Source organism: Medicago sativa, chromosome 2 (assembly GCF_051527215.1).
Source record: "Medicago sativa cultivar Bolivia chromosome 2, Bolivia_mono, whole genome shotgun sequence".
NCBI lineage: Eukaryota > Viridiplantae > Streptophyta > Magnoliopsida > Fabales > Fabaceae > Medicago > Medicago sativa.
The window spans coordinates 4,308,702-4,328,481 of record NC_140750.1 but is presented as its reverse complement, the minus strand read 5'-3'; the positions used below and the strand labels follow the sequence as shown (position 1 = coordinate 4,328,481).

Genomic DNA, 19,780 nt, shown 5'->3' with positions numbered 1-19,780 from the left:
TGTAATGAATTAAAGGAAACCAGAGACTGATTTTGAAAACTACTCTTTTGGCAATTCCCAAACTCAGCCAGCTTTGTTTCTCATTAACACCAAAACGCGGCAGTTCGACAGCAGTGAGCGACGATGAGAGCAAGAGATGTGGTAGGCGGCAATGGAGTAATTGGCGGCGGCGATTGATTAATTGGCAGCGGCGACAGGTTGTGTGCAGGAAGGGGTTGGACGACATGTTGTTAATTGAAGATTGAAGATGAAAGTGAAGAGTGCTAGTCTAGGGGTTTTGTTTTATAACTTACCATTAGCTTTTTAATTTCAACCATTAGATATTATTTTGCCACATGTCACACATCCATAAAGGTAAATGGGGTAAATTGAGCAAAAGTAAATGGAGCATACCTGGACTCAAAAAATATACCATTTCTGAAGAAAAACCCCAATTTTGGGTAAAATAACTAGATTAGGACCAAATTGCAATAATGTATAAAACAGAAAGATAAAAATTAAATTTATAAGAAGAGGGACTAAAATTATGTTTCAATTAAATAGGAAGATAAAAAATGCATCTAAACAAAAACATCTAAACAAAAATAAATAAATCTTATATATAAGAGAGGTTTGTCCTTGTACCAAACAAATAAAAATAAAAGAAGAGAGAGGTTTACCGTTATTGCTCTTTTTATTTTTTTATTTTTTATGAATCCTTATTATTCTATTGACTTTGCTGAAGATTGACACAGCCTCTCTTCTTCTTTTTTGAATAATAACCTCCTCATTTAATTCTTTCTATGCATTAAACTGGTATGATTGGGTTTACAATACTATTATTTCAAGACAATATATAATTATGTAAGTAAAACAATTTTCACACTTTTATTATGTAATATAAAAATTTTGGGGAACAGAAACCAACCTGAATGAACTCAGGACACATAAGAGACATGTCTTCAACCATACCGTATTGCACAAGAGCATCTACAACTCCAAAACTAGCAAAAAGTACGCATAAACCAATATATTTTCCAATTCCCCCTTTCCTTGATGTTGCTAAATCCACATGTCACACAAAAGAAAGTTGCACTTACAACAATAATAACAAACAAGAAGAAAATACTGAATTGAAGAAGTTGTGGTTACAACAAGAACTAACAAAGTGAAAACGAAAAAGAAAAAAAAAACAAGTGTATTCAATTATAATCCAATTCCTAGCGTTGACCCGTGACTCATTGTGCGTAAATATTATCAATGTCACGTGCGAAAATGGTAGATAATTGATGGTGAGTAATCGTGGATGAGGTATCTCTATAGAAAAAACATGTTAGACCGATATCTTCGTTTATGTTTCATAATCAATTTCAAATTACAATACATAAGTTGAAATATGTATGACATTTTTACAGTAAGATTTTTGAAGTTGGGTTGACCTTGAGATTTTGAGTGTCATGTGCTTAACATGAATCGTGTTTCGTATAAAGTGATTGTGTGTGTGCGTGCACGTGCGTGCGTGTGTGCGTGCCTTAATTATTTACAATGGACAACTATAATAAGTTTAGCACAAGTTACACTACTTGCTAGTTTATCTCATTTTGAATCCCATCAGCTGTCAAATAAGCTGAAACGGTTTTTGATCCTTCCGAGGCTGCCTTTAAATGATAATACATTACAATGGACAACTTGGCGATGGACAACTTGGCGAAGTAGATTGCATAGAGAACAATGCACAACAACTCAAAGAAGGTAAAGATTCCAAAGAATAGCACTGCAAAATAAAAAATTTATTGGTGAATATTAAGTCTATCATATATGCAACATAGAACTTTTAGAATTGAAATAAGTTTTTGTGAATAAAATTGATTTTGGTTTATATGTCCACTAGTGCAAAAGGGTAACATACAATCCCCTTTCCGAAGTCCGTCATCCGATTTTTCAAAAGCTAATTTTGTGAGAAATCATAAACAAGACGTTAGAACTCCTGAGGCGGCTAAATCAGCCAGGAATTACTGCAGAAAATTAAAATGGCATCATATGGTCAACAATACTATTATTTCAAGAAATAAAGTGAAATAAAAAATTTAGGGGAAGACAAACATGGATGAACTCGGGACACATAAGAGCATATGCAACTCCAAAACAAGCAGAAAGTGCACATAAACCAATGTAGTGTCTGATTACCCCTTTCCCTGATGTTGCTAGGTCTAGCTGTCACACAAAATTTATGTTCATAACTATTTTAATAGCTGTCCTTTTGTAACATCTAGGAAGATGTCTGGTACTAGAGACCAAGATAAACTTTCATAATTATAAGATAATTATGAAAATTTATCTTGGTCTCTAGTACCAGATGTCTTCCTAGATGTTACACCTTTACTAAAAAAAAATTGATTTAGGAGACTCTTAATCTCTTTAAGCTGTTATCCCATGTGCTGCAACAAGTATTTTATATAGACTTAAGTTTCAAATTTTCAAATAGTTTCATAATTTGCTCATGATATCTCTATAATATCTCTATTTATAGAGATAAACTTCTTGAAACATGCTGCAACATGTAGTTCATAATTGGCTCATATTGGAAGCACAAAGTTATTTTAATACATGCTTAATCAAAGATAAACTGCCTGAAATTCAAATATTACATTTACATACACACATTATTTGTTTCATTTCAGAATCCTTGTGATTTTCCTATGAGCCACAACCAATCAAGAGCATCCCCAACAAATATGCCACACACAAGAAACAACACAAGAATATTACCTTGTGCATTATGCTCAGGAACCTACAAAAGTAACAAAACTATAATAAACCTTTGACCAATAATTAAAAATTAAAACCAATTGATGTACACGGTTTATACAGCACAAATAATTCATGAATATGTAGATTAAAATTGATTCATAACATATTTACCTTGTAACCTTTTGGTGCAACTGTTAGCACACAAACAGTGAGATAGCCATTTGTTGTGAAGTAAAATGTTGGGAACAGTAGTGTCTAGAAAGAATTGCAGCGAGTAAACACTTTCTTGACTCCAACTTCATGAATTTGAGGAGGGGAATATATCTGGATATTAAATCCGAGACATTAAACACTGCAATCAAAACTAGCGCATATCTAAAAAGAACTACCAAATTTGTCATCATGTAATAAAATCACATGGATTATCAAAGCAAAATATTAGGGGAATATGATAATGAATTAACCATTTTTCTAGCTGATGTGATCCAGTATTTTCATACAAGAATCCAGGGACAATTGATAGGGTTAGCATGTATATCATAAATAAACCAGTTGAATAATCAATGTTCTGAAGGAATAGTTGCTTATTGCCTATCCATTCATGTTGTTTATCATCGAATCCAACCTGAAATAGTTCCTAAATCTTTTAGGTTATTGGTAAGTACTTCATGAAGTATACTAAGTGTATTCAGTTATGATCCAATTCGTAGCACTGACATGTGACTCATTGTGCGTAAATATTATCAATGTCACGTGCCAAAATGGTAGATAAACGATGGTGAGTAATCGCGGATGATTGTATCTTTATAGAAAAAACATGTTAGACCGATAACTTCCTTTATGTTTCATAATCAATTTCAAATTACAATGCATAAGTTGGAATATGTATGACATTTTTACAGTAAGATTTTTGAAGTTGGGTTGACCTTGAGATTTTGAGTGTCATGTGCTTAATATGAATTGTGTTTTGTATAAAGTGATTGTTTGTGTGCGTGCATGTGCGTGCGGGTCTGCATGCCTTGATTATTTACAATGGACAAGTATAATAAGTTTAGCACAAGTTACACTACTTGCTGGTTTATCTCATTTTGTATCCCATCAGCTGTCAACTAAGCTGAAACAGTTTTTGATCCTTCCGAGGATGCTTTAGAATGATAATACTTTACAACAGACAACTTAGCAAAGTAGATTGCATAGAGAATAATGCACAACAACTCAAAGAAGGTAAAGATTCCAAAGAATAGCACTGCAAAATGAAATAAAAATATTATTGGTGAATATTAAGTCAATCATATATGCAAAAGGGTAACATACATGCCCCTTTTCGAAGTCCGTCATCCAATTCCTCAAAAGCCACTTTGGTGAGAAATCTCAAACAAGACGTTAGAACTCCTGAGGCGACTAAACCAGCTAGGAATGACTGCAGAAAATTAAAATGGCATGATATTGTCAACAATACTATTATTTCAAAAGAAAAAAAAATGAAACAAAAAGAACTACAGTAAGATGTTCACATATTATTATTGAGACAATATAAAAAGTTAGGGGAAGACCAACTTGGATGAACTCAGGACACATGAGAGACATGTCTCAGACCATGCCTCTTTGGACAAGATCATCTGCAACTCCAAAACTAGCAGAAATTGCGCATAAACCAATATAGTGTTAGGAAGTAGTGATAAGGTGGTGCTTAAGAGTGGACCAAATGATATTATTTTCATTTACCATGCAAACCATGGTTCTGAAGGCACTGTTGATTAGTAACACATTAAGTTGTTCTTTTTTCGAGATTTATTGTTCATTAGATTTTTATATTTAATTCCAAACACAATAGATTTATTAATATATATATATATATATATATATATATATATATATATATATATATATATAGGGTTTTGCTAGAAAGCCACCTATGAAGGTGTCTTTTAGGAAATGTTCATAGAATAACTTGCTAAAAGACACCTTCATAAAAGGTGTCTTCTAGCAAAACTCATATATATATATATATATATATAGAGAGAGAGAGAGAGAGAGAGAGAGAGAGAGAGAGAGAGAGAGAAGCGCTCGCGCACGCTCTTGCAGCTTATTTTAATAACACACTCCCACACTTTTTAATGACACTAAAAAAAGCCAATGGTACACAAGTTTGCACTTGTCCTTTTTTGGTAGTTCCATATTGAAACATCTAGTTGTTTTTAAAGTGCATCAATTCCCACTCCTCCTTGTAGTTATGGGGAAGACATAAATTATGGAGAAGACATAAATTATGGGGATGTCAGTATGTCACCATGACAGACCACAAATGCACGGTTTCTACTGCGTAATAAAAAGAATCAATCCCACGTAGATTTTTGTTGATTACCAAATCCTTTTTCTAAATTCATTAGCTAAAAAGAATAGGTTTTTGATTGGTTGATTTTGGTAGAGATTTTAACAATGATATAAAAACATCTTAGGATTGTGACTTCCGACACAATGATAGAAGCTCCCATCCCAATTATCTTTGTTTGCTATGAAAATCATAGTTCTAAAGACGAGGCAAACTAATGTGATTATTTGCTCATATTTTGATTGTATCAAATGTCACATTTTATAACTAAGATCAAATGATCATATCTACAATTCTTACTTAAAACGATAGGATAAAATAAGAATTCTTTGAAGATCATAGCAACAAGAAAGAATTAGGATTTATGAAAAGTCTAGCATTGTGATTCTTTCCACAACGCCAAGATAAAGGATGCCTACTCACAAGAGGTCATTGTAGACAAAGCAACATACAAAATAACACAAGAGGTCATTGGATATTTTCTTCATTCTTTATCTCTTCCTTGATCATTTTCTTGGCTTGGAGGAATTTGATAAGGTCTTGTAGGCATTCTGTAGCATCACAATCCTTTGTTAGCTCTTCTGCAATTTCAGCCGGAGTAACTTGAACTTTTCAAAGAGTTCATGTTCAGTAATGCAAAGGTATTTAATAACCAATTGCTTAAAAGCAGAAAAGTTGCAATATGACAAGTGAATTTGCTTGTATCCATTCTACCAGGCCTTAACAAAGCAGGATCAAGCCTGTCTTTGTGATTTGTTGTGAAAACAATAATGTGTTCCTCTCCACAGCATGACCAAAGACCATCTACTGCAATTCAATAGTCCTGAAAGTGTCATCTGTAGAAAAATTATCAACAAACATTAGTTTAAAATTATGTTATCATTATAACTATTTTCTAACAAATATTTGACATGAACAAAATAATATCATAGAATTTCATTCAAGTGGTCTCTCGGCAATCGGCATAGATGCAACCTTGCAGTAATTTCATTATACATAAAAGTTAAGGTGAGTTGAATCTCATAAAAGTAGATTCATTATATCAAATTATTCTAAATCATTTCTAGTTTTATGCATACCTTTGGCATTTTGGTATGAAAGAAAATCAAACAAGAATCATAATTTTGTAAGAAAGAAAATCAAACATGAACCATAGTTTCATAGAGAAATACATACCTTATTGTATCCATTATCAACAACTTCTTCATCCTCTTCTCGGTTTTGCAAATTTACGGTGCAATCAATATTTCCTCTATCACAAGTATAGAACGATTGGACATGTCAAGAATAAGTTGCTTCAAGCGCTTATTATCTGGTACATCAGTGAGATCTAAATCATAGATATCATAGTTGAGATAGTTAGCCATGGCTGCAATCAAGCTAGACTTTCCAGTACCAGGAGGGCCACACAACAAGTAACCGCGTTTCCAAACTTTCCCACAAATTTGTCCAAATCATTCATAATATCCCTTTGAAGCCCTTCGTCAATTGCAAGAGTGTTGAAACTCATTGGATGATTAAACTTGACATCACGAGACCAGCAACCATATGAAAAATAAAAATTAGTAGGACCCACTAACTATTTTGTGTATCTATCTCTTTTCAAATTGTATACTCCATTTATTTTGTCAAATGGAGAGGATCCTAACCCAATATAACCATTTGAATTTGAAATGCGAGAAAATCTTGCACAATGGAAATCCAAACACGCTACTGTAGGAAGTTTTTTTTTTTTTTATAGGGAAAATAACTTATAGCTTTTCATTATTAATCATTGTCAAAATTCAAAGAGGTACATCATTAAAGATATGAAGACCAGCTAAGAATAAGGTCTATCTAGCAAGAGTATATGCGACCTCATTCATTTGTCTCTGACTAAACTCCATTTAGAGTTTTCAAAATAAAAACTGTGACACATGTAAAAATTGGAAAGAAAAATAAAAAAGGTGTGAAAGCATTTAATGAATGGAAAGTAATTATGTACTAAAGACTCGAGCAAACAAAATTGGAAAGTATATAAAGAAAAAAAAGGTTTGGATCCATCAAATAAAAAATATTCCACGTAATGGAATATTTATAAAAGGAAATGTATTTTTTTGGTGCAGGAAGATTAATTTATTTAATAGGAGTATTGTTGAAAATCAAATTATATGCTATAAATATTGGGATCTTGGAAATGATTTATAAAAATCATATACGTTATACGTTCTACCAATTCTCTCTTTGCAAGGAAACACATCACTTAGCAAGTAGACTAAAATCTGCTCAGTTTCAAGAAAACAAAAGCTGGTTAGTTTAATATATACTTTTTTGAATAATGCTAAATGTCGCAAAAAAATCATCCCGAACTCTCGCGAATGACGTGTCCAACATTTTCCGTTTCTCTCTCGAGTGTGATTGTAACTTAGCAAATGAAATTTCTCCAAATTAATGCGTAAACACAGATTTACCTCATCCTCCTCCATCTATGACTTCCACGACTACTTCACCTGAGAGGAGTCCACGACTTCCACGTCATTCGCGAGAGTTTGGGAAGATTTTTTGTCGTGAAATTCTCGAAATATGTTTTTGTTGTATATAGCAGCGCTCTACTTTTTTTTACGTGGTTAATATAATTGTTATTTTTCACATAAAAAATTGTTTTCCTTTATTTTGTCTGTAACATGAAAAATCTCCACTCTCTCCAAACAAACTTGCCACACTCTGTTTCTATGAATTAGAGTTTAAGAATTTGAATTTGAATTCAAAATAATTCAAACTAATGGCTGAAATTATTGTATGGTGAAAGTGACATAATAAAATTGAATGTCAATAAGAGTCTTCTATGACTTAGGAGATATCATTTATTTAAGCTCTTAATCAGACAATAGCATTTAATTGCTAATTGTCATACCTAATCAACATGAGGTATATAAACTCTAACATATTGACTACAAATTTTGCCCCGACTCTAAACTATATTGCTAAAATGAAAACTTTGATATCATAGAATGAAGACACATGCTCTCTGATGGAACTTTGAAGAAGTAGCTTCAAAAGTTAGATACAAATAAAAAAAATCATGTTCATACTCTACCATCAAAGGATTAAACTCTCACGCTTTTAAAAACACACAAATACATTTTTTTTAGGGGAGGAAGAGGAAGATGAATATGATGAAAAACTAATTGTCTATATATATATATATAGGGAAAAAAAATCTTACATTAATTAACAAATGAGTCACGACCAATTTTGATTGGATCGTCCATTTTTTGATTGGTTGCTGAAAAATAGACGAGTCATGATCTATTTTGATTGAATGATAAACATTAAATGAATTTGACAATGTAAAAGTGACATGTATATTTCTAATGTGATGCAAGACATTTGTTTGTTACAGAGATATAGAGATAGAGATAGAGATAGAGATAGAAACATAGTGTGGCAAGGTGGTTTAGAGAACTAATAGATCAATTAGATTAACCTCTCTTTTGATAATCAACATGAGTTTTTAGGGAATTTGAATATATATTGTATCATATTTCAATTCTAATTTATAATAATACTAATGTACATGATGATCTATATAAATCATTTCCAAGATCTCAATATTTATTGGTTTGACCAACTTGTAACAAGTATTATGTTATGATAAGTTAGTAACGGTTCCCTTTTTTTTTTGAGCAACAAATTTGATTGCATCTCCTTTCACTTCGGTATAGTCGGATAACAACCTCCATAGTACTGACTTTTCCCTACTCTGACGTCTGAGAATATCTAACCTAATTTTTGATCCATGAGCAACAAAAAGAAGTTGAGGAAGACCATCAACACAGAATCATCCCACAAATCTCTCTATCCCTTCACTACTTTTTACGGTTCAAGCCTTTTCTACATTGTTATTTTTTATTATCATCATTTCTTTCTTTTTCTTCACTTTATGCTTTTACTTTCATGTTCATGGATTCTACATTTTTGTATACAATTTCACACACATACATACCAAAATTTGTCCGCTTGGCAAAATCTGTGAATGAGGAGCGTGTGGGAAGAAACAGCATGGCTAGTAAGGGGGTATAGAGTATAGCAGATTCTCCCGATGATCTTTCTTTGAGTAATGAGGTAGATGGTCGGCATTGGCTCCATGATGGAGGACAATCGTTCGGTTGTTCTGGAATCTTTGAGTTTTCTAAACGATCGTACTTACAACAAGAGCTAGATGCGGCAAGAATTTTTAGGCAACAAAAAAAGGATGGTATCTCTTTTACGGGGCCAGAAGGGCCAATTAAGGATAGATTTGTGGTAATGGAAAGGGTGGATGTAGGTAATAAAATTCAAAGGGAGAAAGTAGTCGTTGATCAATGATTGTATCCTCCTTTAATGTTAGAGGTTTAGGGGGGAGATTGAAGAAAAACAAGATTAAGGAGTTGGTATTTCATAACAAGGTTGAGTTCATGCCTTCATGGCAATTCAAGAAACAAAATTGGAGATGATTATGCAAAATTTATGTTTTAATTTATGCTTGATTTTAAAGGTAGATTTTGAAAAAGCTTATGACTAAGTGGTATATGTTGAGAAGGGTGGGTTTTTGTAATAAGTAGGTGGAGTGGATGAAGACTCGTGTGTTCAGAGGTAATATGTTTATACTTGTAAATGGGAATCCAATGGATGAAATTAGTATTCAACAAGGCCTAAAGTAAGGTGACCCATTAGCACCATTCTTGTTTCTTTTGGTGGCGGAGGGTTTTGGTGGTTTGATGAGGAATGCGGCGAATTTAAATATGTTCAAGGGTTTTGTGGTGGGAAGTGATGAGGTAGTAATTTCGCATCTCCAATATGCCTATGATACACTTTTTATAGGAGAGGAATCCATAGAAAATCTATGGACGCTTAAGGCGTTGTTAAGAGGCATAGAGATGGCATCCAGATTTAAAGAAAATTTCTTTAAAAGTTGTTTGATAGGTGTGAATGTGGAAGGGACTTTATAGAAAGAGTGTGTGATTTTTTGAATTGTTATGAGGGAACTATCCCTTTTAATTATTTGGGGTTACTAGTGGGAGTAAATTCGAGGAAGCTATCAACTTTGGAGCCTTTGTTGGAAACGTTGAGTTGAAAATTGAGTTGTTGGGGCAATATGTATGTGAGCCTTGGTGACCGAATTGTCCTCTTAAATTCTGTATTGAATTAAAATCCTATTTTTTATTTATCATATATGAAGGTTGTGAAGGTTTTGAAGAGGATAGTTAGAATCCAACAAGAATTTCTTTGTGGGGGGGGGGGGGGAAGATTAGTTGGATTAAATGGAGATTAGTGTGTCAACCACGAAATATTGGGGGCTTAGGTGTTAGGGATGTAAAGTCATGTAAAGGCAATGACTTTAAGTCTCTTGGTTAAATGGGGATGGAGGTTGATACAATGTGAAAAATTACTTTAGAAAGAAGTTCTTGTCTCAAAGTATGGAAATCGGGTGAGAGGGTTGTTTGAGGTGAGTGTGGATGAGTGGTCAGGGTTTGTATCGAGGTGGTGGAAGGATATAGTAACAATTGAAGAAGGCGTGGGAGTAAGGTGGTTTAATAATAATTGGTGAGAAAGGTGTGAAATGGAGGTAATACGAGTTTTTGGAAGGATACTTGGGTGGGTGATGTACCTCTTTGCATGTCTTTCCCACACCTTTTTTCCATTTCTACTCAAAAAGAAGCGAAGGTGGCCAACTTGTGCGGGATGATTGAAGGAAGTGGAGTTCGGTCTTTTTCGTGGCGTAGACCACTTTTTGAGTGGGAGGTGAACTTACTTAATAATTTGATGGAGGCGGTTCGGGAGTTGGGGTCTTTGTGGTTTTTGCTCTCTTTTGGGTTTGTAGCCGCATATTTATTGTGCCTTTGTAATGGTTCTCTTTTTTTTTCCCTCTTGTACAACATGTGCGAGCGTGGTCCTTGTATTATATACGGTGTTTCAAAAAAAAAAAGTTCTAATGCTTCAAGTGTGATTTGAAAATTGTCTGCAAAATCAAAAAAATATAAATTAGTTTAAAAAGTACTCGTACTGAGTGAAACCAGAAAGAGTAGTATAACACATTTGAATCTTTGTTGTTTTATTCAATCTTGCCAGTGCTTTTCTTTTTCCATTTATTAGATAATTGACATGGAATAGTAGGTTTAAGTTTATATGAGTTGTTTCCTTGCTTGGTCAATAACAATCCTTATGTTTTGTTTTGTTCTAATTATTTCCTCCAATCTTCTTTATTTATATACAATTTGTTAGTTCTCCCACCCTTCTAAAATCAAACATTATGGCGTTATTTTTTAATTCATTCTTGTTGTGACAGGTCATTAGTATGGGTATTTCTAATGAAAGTGTGGCACCAGAAAAAATGGAGGTATAGTATAAATCATTTTCCTTTTCATCATTAGATTTTCTTTTGCATAAAATAACTTCAAGCATTTTGCTACTAGCAGGGGAAATTCCGAGCAAAATTTATATGTTTCATTCTTGGAGCTGGGTCCCTCATTGCACTAAACAACATGTGGACAATGGGAGATTACTACTACCAAGTGTTCCCTGTAAGAATCTCTTGATTTCAAAAACTATGAACCATTCTTCATTCATCTACTATGAAATGAAATTATATATCATGTGATTATGTATGAGGTTATTTTTCTAATAAAATACTCCGTTTTTGAAGAAATACCATCCTATGCGAGCATTCACAATCAGTTATCAGCCATTTGCACTTATAACAACATTGATATTGGCTCACTACGAGTCAAGGATCGATACAAGGTTGCGGAACTTATGTGGATATACGCTTTTCTTTGCTTTCTCTTTGTTGGTCATTGTTTTGGATCTAGCAACATCAGGGAAAGGGGGAATTGGAACTTTCATTGGATTATGCGCAATTTTTGCTTGTTTTGGAATTGCACATGCTGTTGTTCAAGGCGGCGTTTCTGGAGAACTTGCTTTTATGTGTCCTGAGTTCATTCAGGTCGGTCTTCCTAATAAAGTATATATTTTTTCTTGTTTCTATTGTGGAAATTATTTTATAAGGTAGATGAAACCTCCACAAAAATGATGCTGTGCAGGCCTTTATTGGTGGCATAACAGCCTCTGGAGTTGTAGCTTGTGGATTGAGACTTTTCACAAAATATTATTTTGAGAAATCTGGCAACGGCCTTCGCAAAGGGGCTTGTATGTTATTCTCTATTTATTCACTTATGCACCAATTTTTGAGTTTTGTGAAGTTTTTGACTTATGGAATATAAACTTTATTACTCCTCATTTTACTTTGCAGTGTTAAGCTTAGGCATCTCTACACTCTTTGAGCTATTGAGCATTATCTTGTATGCAATTTACTTTTCAAAGTTGTCCATTGTAAAATACTACCGTTCAAAGGCAGCGTTAGAAGGAGCAAAAACAATTTCAGATGGTCCAATTGCAACTGACATATTTCAAAATGTTGAGACAAACCAGAAGGTAATTTATTGTAACTTCAACTTATGTTAAATTTATTATATATAATCGAGACGCATTGTCGATGTAAATATTATTTACACTATCAAGTATTCATATTTTTAAAAGAGAAATGATATTTTGACAACCACTTTTTGACAACTTTTGGACAGCTTTATCTCTCATACTCACATGAAGTTGTTATCATCTCTCTTCCTTTTTCTCTCTCCATTGTTTTTGACCAATAAGAAGTGAGAAAAACAAGGTTGTCAACAAAGTTGTCATCAAATGGATGTCAAAATATCATTACTCTTTTTAAAAATATTTGACTGCAATCATAACTACCCTAAAAGTTGATCACACATAAAATGATTATCAATGTTTAGTTGATAACATGAATTGTTTTACACCAACATTGCTTCAAAATTATGCGTATATGTTAAGCCAAATATGTACTTTTAATATGCTAAAAGCTTCTGGACTTTTGAATATATAGGTTGGAGTTGTTGCTAATCAACAAGAATTGTTAAGCCATAAAAAACTATTTCTTCAGAACATTGATTATGTTTTTGACGTAGTTATGATATATGTGTTAACCTTGTCTATAATGCCTGGATTCTTGTATGAAGATACTGGACAACACAAGCTAGGAACATGGTAAGTATTTATCAATTCCATATGTTTTGATGCATCCAACTTCCAAAGTGGATTTTGACAAAAACATTTGGTGAATATGTTTAGGTATCCACTTGTTTTGATGACAGTGTACAATGTTATGGATCTAATAGCATCATATATTCCCCTCATCAAATTCCTGAAGTTGGAATCTAGAAAGGGATTATTGGTTGCTACTCTTTCTAGATTCTTGTTGATCCCAGCATTTTACTTCACAGCAAAATATGGTGATCAAGGTTGGATGATCCTACTTGTATCTTACTTGGGACTAACCAATGGTTATCTTGCTGTTTGTGTATACACAGTGGTACCTAAAGGATACAAGGTTAATGTATTTTTTAACACTCATATTCAATATAGAGGTTCAAGTACAATTGGGCTAGATAAATATTTTCTGAAACTATACATGACACTCATCAAAGTTGTGGTGTTTTTGGTTTTGTAGGGTCCGGAACAAAATGCATTGGGTAATTTGCTTGCTTTGAGCCTTCTAAGTGGTGTATCTATTGGAGTTGCTCTTAGTTGGTTATGGCAAATTGGAAAGTAAGAAAGTATATGAAGATAATTAGAAAATCAACCCCTTATTCAAAAAATATATGCATTTTTCCCTTAGATTCGGTTTGAAGGACTAGGGGAGGAATTGGATGGATGCTAATTTTGTCTTGATATAATAAGACTATAGGTTATAGCTGAGGCGGATCTAGACATTCGATATATGTGGTTAAAATTGGATGGATGCTAATTTTGTCTTGATTGATACTTGATATAATAAAACTATAGGTTAAGCAGGGGCGGATCTAGACATTCGGTATATATGTGGTTAAAATTTTAAAGAAACAATAATACAAATAATACAAACTATATTAAAAATAAGAAATAATATTGTTTGATGCAATGCAATTACAATGAAAATTGTCTCCTATCCATTTGTTGAAAATAAACTAAAATAACATCATTGCTAATTGTTAAAAGGACATTCTCTTTCTATATAAGTTACAAGACGATCATTTAACATTTAACCAATGATCGTTCATTTTGTTACATAGTTGACTATTCACAACTTTTATAGTTAAAAAAACACATTCAACGCTTGCCGTTGCTACCGACAAGAGCAAAGTCAACTTTAAAAGCTTATAAACCATAACAAATGTGTTGCATTTATTTGTTTCACCCGAGCGATAAGTATTTTGATATAGTTGTGTGTTTTATTTTAAAGCAAATATTTCGGGAATGGATGTGTGGCTTTAGCCCAACATTGGGTCCGCCCCTGAGTCTAAGATGTTTGATGTAGCTATATAAATTATATACATAGCACAAATGACCACTTTAATTTATTGATTTGAAATTTAAAATAATCATTGGTATGTTCCTGTTATTACAAACTGCAAAATAATAAAACGTTTTGCAGAAGAGTATTTGCAAGACTACTATGAAAATATAACTAAATAATCAAAACAATATTATAAAAATATTTAATAATATAAGAACTACTAGTTTATAAAAATTGGGATGAATGAGTATCTATCCCCATTGGCATTGCTGCATATCTTCCTCTATGTTTTTGTCTCAAGGAGTTAAAGTTATCACTTGATTGCCAAGGTCTTTCCATTACAAAAACATCCTCTCCTTCTGGACCTTGTCCAACATATTGATGCATCACAAGAACTGAAGCACTTGTTTCAAAGTCTGAAGAAGCTAACAAATCTCCAATGGCTCCTAACTCGGGACATTCACTCCAATCGGTCAAACCTTCCGTTAGTGGCGAAGAATCTCCTTGACCTCTCCCAACTATGAATAAGTCATTACCATTGTTTGTTTCTCTTATCGCTGCAACTGTTTGCTCTCCATTATTCACAATTTTCTCTATGTAATTAATTGATACATCACATGTAGCTAGCATCTTTATCTCATTTATACATTCCTCATCTAATTTGTTTGAAATTGTACTTCTTTGGTTGTCTAGTAGCTCATCGTCGAATTCCGATTGAGTTACACCTTTTCCTGAAATGAAATGCATTACAGTGAGATGGACTCTTGGATGCCTTGACATTCTCCATCCATAGGATAATGCTTCCCTATCATCCGGTCCACCGAAGAACAGCACAGCCACCTGATGGGATGCTTGACTCGCAGTTAACCGACTGGATCCGTTTAGGCCTCTATCGACAAGAATCCCAACCGAACAAGGAGAGCTTTGTAATAAGTTGTGGTTCACCATTCTCAATGCAGGGTTTGTTTCTTGCATTTCTCCATCAACTGTTTGTTGCTTATGGAAGGGAATGATGATGGTGGATACCCTCTTTTCCTCTGCCAAATTGCATATGTCTTCATGCATGGTAGAGTAAGGGGAAACAGCCGTCAAAGGTTGAACCGAGACGTAACCAACGTGATCCTCTAAATTCTGAAATGCGGTGATGATATGTTCGGTTTGTGCTTGTGTTTTGTTGAGTGCTGGACCTCCTGATTGTCCACTGGCATGGACAACAAGCATGGCCGAAGCTCTACCGGTGAGTTCGACTAAGTGGAGAACATAAGCACATATTGGAGATCTTTTATTTGGGTGTGTTGCTTCAAGAAGATTGACTATTGTAGGGACATTTCTAGGGGCATGAATGCAAACCAGCACCCTTAACTCAGCATCAACTCTTGAACTTTGCACTGTTCTCTTTCTATAGGGTATGAGTCTTTTCCTTGGCCTATAGATTAATGCCACAATAGGTGAAATTATTGCTGTCATTATAAGCGTTACAATAACCATAATTGAGAAAATTTCATCCCCCAAGACCTGCAAGCATATCAAAATCAGAATATGTGATATACCAACTTCATACAAGGAAAAAGGAAACATATATTGATTCAATTCATATGCACCGCCGCATAAAGATTTTTTACACTTTCAGTCGATCATAACTGTTCAATGATTAAAAAGGTTTGAATTTCATCATATCTAATTTAAAAGTCGTACAAATGATGGATTGTGATTGATTGACAGTATAAAAAGTTTTACAGCGATAGTTCACTAAAATTATTCTCAATATATATATTGTGATACTAAAAGTGAGTTGGTGTACCTTTTGTTCCCTCCCAATATTGAGCACAATCATTTCAATAAGACCTTTGGTGTTCATAAGTAAACCAAGAACAATACCATCGCGCACTGGTAAGTCGAAAAGCATTGATATAATAAGAGTCCCGACGATCTTGCCCAAACAAGCGAGAGGAACGATTGTAAATACAAATGCCCACGAACCACCTTTATTGAATAAGTTAATATTAGTCTTAAGTCCACTAATAGCATAAAAAAGAGGGAGTAAAAGCCCTGAAACAAAGTCTTCTAGCTTTTCAATTATTGCAGCTCCAAGTGGTCCATTTGGAATCACTAATCCATAAACAAAAGCACCAAAAATAGAATGTGTTCCAATAACATCTGTAATGAGAGCTGCGATCATAACACCGACAAGTACAGCGCATATTTGGAAATCACTAAAAGGTTTTCCTTCTGGAGTTTTCTTGATCAACCAAGTTATTGCTGGCCTAACAACAAGAAAACAGAAACAAACAAACAAAAGGTTTGATAGTACAACCCAAACAGAAGCCCAAGTTGTTGAATTTTTCTCTGATAAAGCAATAGCTAGAGCTAGTAAAATCCAAGCACACACATCATTGATGAGGGAAGTTGAAAGCGAAAGCTTTCCTAGTTCTGTGTTGATGAGTTTGAGCTCGGCAAGCATTCGAGCTAGCACAGGAAATGAGGTGACAGATAGAACAATACCAAGATAGAGAACAAAGCTGAAGTCATTTACACTTTCATCTCTATCAGTGAAAGCAAAGGAGACTCCCAAACCAACAATAAAGGGCAATATCATACCAGCAACTGCAATGGACACCGCCTTTGCACCGGTGCGTTTCACAATAGATATGTCCATCTCTAAACCAATTAGGAACAAAAAGTATATCAGACCTATGTTTGCCATTGTTTCTAAAACCATTGCACTTTTTAGTGGAAATACAATATTTGCAAAATTTTCATGTCTACCAAGCACTGATGGCCCCAAGAACAATCCACCCTGCAAATATCATCCAACCATTCTAGTCAATTACCAAATTATAACAAAATATTCCAAATAAACAAGTCAAATAGTACATGCAGTACTATTGTGACCAATTGATCATATTTTTGTTCTACTTCTACATGGTATCACAATAAAAAAAACGTAACGCAGCAGACAGCTCGGTCGGTCAGTTAAGGGACACCAAATGAGTACGGAGGTTCAGATTTCAAGCCCTGAAAATTAGCATAATCCACTAATTTTCTAACATACTAACTAACATTTTCTTATCAAAAACAAAAACCTAATGCATATAAATATATTTAGTACTTTATGATAATATGTAATAATAATAATAATAATAATAATAAAATAAATTAAAAATCATATGTAATAATTGGAATAAAAGAAAAAAAGATGGAAGAGGAAAGAAGTTACCATGATTTCAGCAATGACACGAGGTTGGTGAAAGGGTTTGAGGATGAAAACAAAGAAACGTGTGGTAAAAACAACTAAGGTTATTTGCAAAATGAAGAGAGGTATAGAATAGTTTAAAGGGTTTTCTCCTGCCCATACACCATTTGTTGTTGTCATTGTTGGTGTATAACATATTAACGATACGTCTGAAACATTAGACGGTGCTAACATTGTTGTGTTTTCCATTTTGCACCAAATTAATAAATTAACTACAATAATAATATCAAATTAAGAACACAAGCATTAAAGGTTGTCACAAAACTTTTTGTTATGATGATCAAGGGGTATTATTTGTTTCCTTCCCTTCCTTTATAAATATGTTTTATGAAAAAACTAGGTACAAATTAAAGGAAGGTGAAGGGTACCCCTTGTTTGTGTTCTTAATTCTGAAAAAAGATGAACAAAATCAAAGGGAAGAAGGCAGGTTAACTTTGATGCCTCCCTCCCCAGAAATCCCAAATGAATGAGACAACAAAATTCTAATGTCACAATGCCTTATTTGTATCTTTCTATTTTTGGAAATTCAATCTACCTCGTTACATTACATATGCTTAATGTGGGGCTTTAGCCACATTGGTAAAAAAAAATGGCGTTTTTCTTTAATATTATGATGCTTTTTGGATCAATTTTTTTTAGGGGATGGATCAAGTTTCTATCATTTTTTTAACTCATTAAAAAAATTTCCATAATGCACATTTTAAAGGTTTCAGACTCCAAGTGCTCAAGTTTATATTCGACTGAAGACAATATTATTGCATAGAAGTTTTTTATTATATTGCATAAAATTAATTAAATTAATTTAGCTCTAATTAAAGATATAATTTTCTCAAAAATTTCATTTTGCCCTGAGTAATTCATGATTAGTTTAGGTAATTAAGTGGATGTTATTCATACTCAACTTTGCAGTACCCTCCTGCTTTCTTGAGTGACACTCAAATTGAAATTCTCATCAAGTGGAAACCTCCTAAGTTATTTCAAAATTAATATTGATGGATCACATTACATTTCTTTCGGTAACTCCTATAGTGGTGACCTTCAGTTTTGGCAGAACTCTTGTGGTCTCTTCCTTCTGTGATAGTGGAACTTGAATCCTTGGTGGTAGTGAACATGGTGAAAATGCATTATTACTTTGAGGTTATGTCTAAAGTTCTTGCTTGATGAACCCTTGCTTCATCAATCATATAATTTATAGAGAAGTCAATTGCAGCGGTGATTGCCTAGAAAACCTTTATCATAAATTATTTTCTTTAGTTATACAAAGACTTACATAATGAGATTTTTTTTTCTCTGGTTTATGAGAAAAGACTATTCCAACCAAAATTCAAACTCGAGTTCTTTAAAATGATTCATCTTCATTAATTATTTAATTAAAATCATTTGATTATGTTTAGGGTTAAATAAGTTTTTACTTCTTATAAATATTTTAATTTTTTTTTTAGTTTCTCTAAAAGTTTTCAGCAAGTTTTAATCCTTCAAATATTTTCTCTCACTATTTTCTTTGTGTGTGTTTTATTTCGAAAGTGTTGACTCACAATAATTTAAACCAATAAGAGAAAGTATTGGAGAAAATGTTCAAAAAAGAGTGTTGCTAGCATTAATCTTCATTTTATATCTCTATTCTTATTTTAAATGAAATTAAATGAATTTTCTCTTCTAAAAAAAAAATAGTAGAGTATTTTTTACTTACATTGTTCTATATGTTTTATGGGAAATGTTAACTAGTGCCCCCGGGGCACTGGTTAAGCACTTTAAATAGTAAGTTTTAAATGAAAAGTTGTGTATTAAATACTTTGAAAATTGTAATAATTGACTTTTTAAAAGAATAATTGCTAAATTTAGGATGCTTAAAGAGTGCCCCGAGGGCACTCACAAAACCCATGTTTTATCTATAATTCGTGACATTTTCACAATATTTGACACTAAGCAAGAAACACCAAATTAGATCATTATCTCACGAGTCACATGTAATGAATATGGGATTCCTTGTTGGTAAAGACAATTGAATGTTCCTCAGGCCCCCCAATAGCCTAAACGTTGCAGATCGATCATAGTCAATTCTAAGTAGGGCAATTCTGCACATAGTCTTAAT

The 19,780-nt window shown here is 33.4% G+C and overlaps 2 protein-coding genes and 2 pseudogenes across 3 annotated transcripts; 1 reads left to right on the top strand and 3 right to left on the bottom strand.

Moving 5' to 3' along the window:
* Positions 1–2,656: 2,656 nt before the first annotated feature.
* On the bottom strand, positions 2,657–4,323 carry LOC146943786 (equilibrative nucleotide transporter 3-like; annotated as a pseudogene).
* Positions 4,324–5,340: 1,017 nt separating this feature from the next.
* Positions 5,341–7,527, bottom strand: LOC146943785 (protein HYPER-SENSITIVITY-RELATED 4 pseudogene; annotated as a pseudogene). The gene is made up of 3 exons (XR_015027988.1): positions 7,513–7,527; positions 6,239–6,641; positions 5,341–5,898 (listed from the first exon to the last, which is right to left on the bottom strand). The product of XR_015027988.1 is annotated as a protein HYPER-SENSITIVITY-RELATED 4 pseudogene (transcript).
* A 3,786-nt stretch (positions 7,528–11,313) lies between these two features.
* LOC146943784 (equilibrative nucleotide transporter 3-like) lies at positions 11,314–13,958 on the top strand. The gene is made up of 8 exons (XM_085742045.1): positions 11,314–11,420; positions 11,500–11,604; positions 11,727–12,026; positions 12,124–12,229; positions 12,333–12,514; positions 12,987–13,147; positions 13,232–13,490; positions 13,611–13,958. The coding sequence occupies exons 1-8, from the start codon at positions 11,379–11,381 to the stop codon at positions 13,710–13,712; spliced, it is 1,257 nt and encodes a 418-aa protein (XP_085598171.1). The 5' UTR covers positions 11,314–11,378; the 3' UTR covers positions 13,713–13,958.
* A 516-nt stretch (positions 13,959–14,474) lies between these two features.
* LOC146943783 (cation/H(+) antiporter 15-like) lies at positions 14,475–18,165 on the bottom strand. The gene is made up of 3 exons (XM_085742053.1): positions 17,653–18,165; positions 16,237–17,232; positions 14,475–15,950 (listed from the first exon to the last, which is right to left on the bottom strand). The coding sequence occupies exons 1-3, from the start codon at positions 17,875–17,877 to the stop codon at positions 14,661–14,663; spliced, it is 2,511 nt and encodes an 836-aa protein (XP_085598179.1). The 5' UTR covers positions 17,878–18,165; the 3' UTR covers positions 14,475–14,660.
* Positions 18,166–19,780: the final 1,615 nt, after the last annotated feature.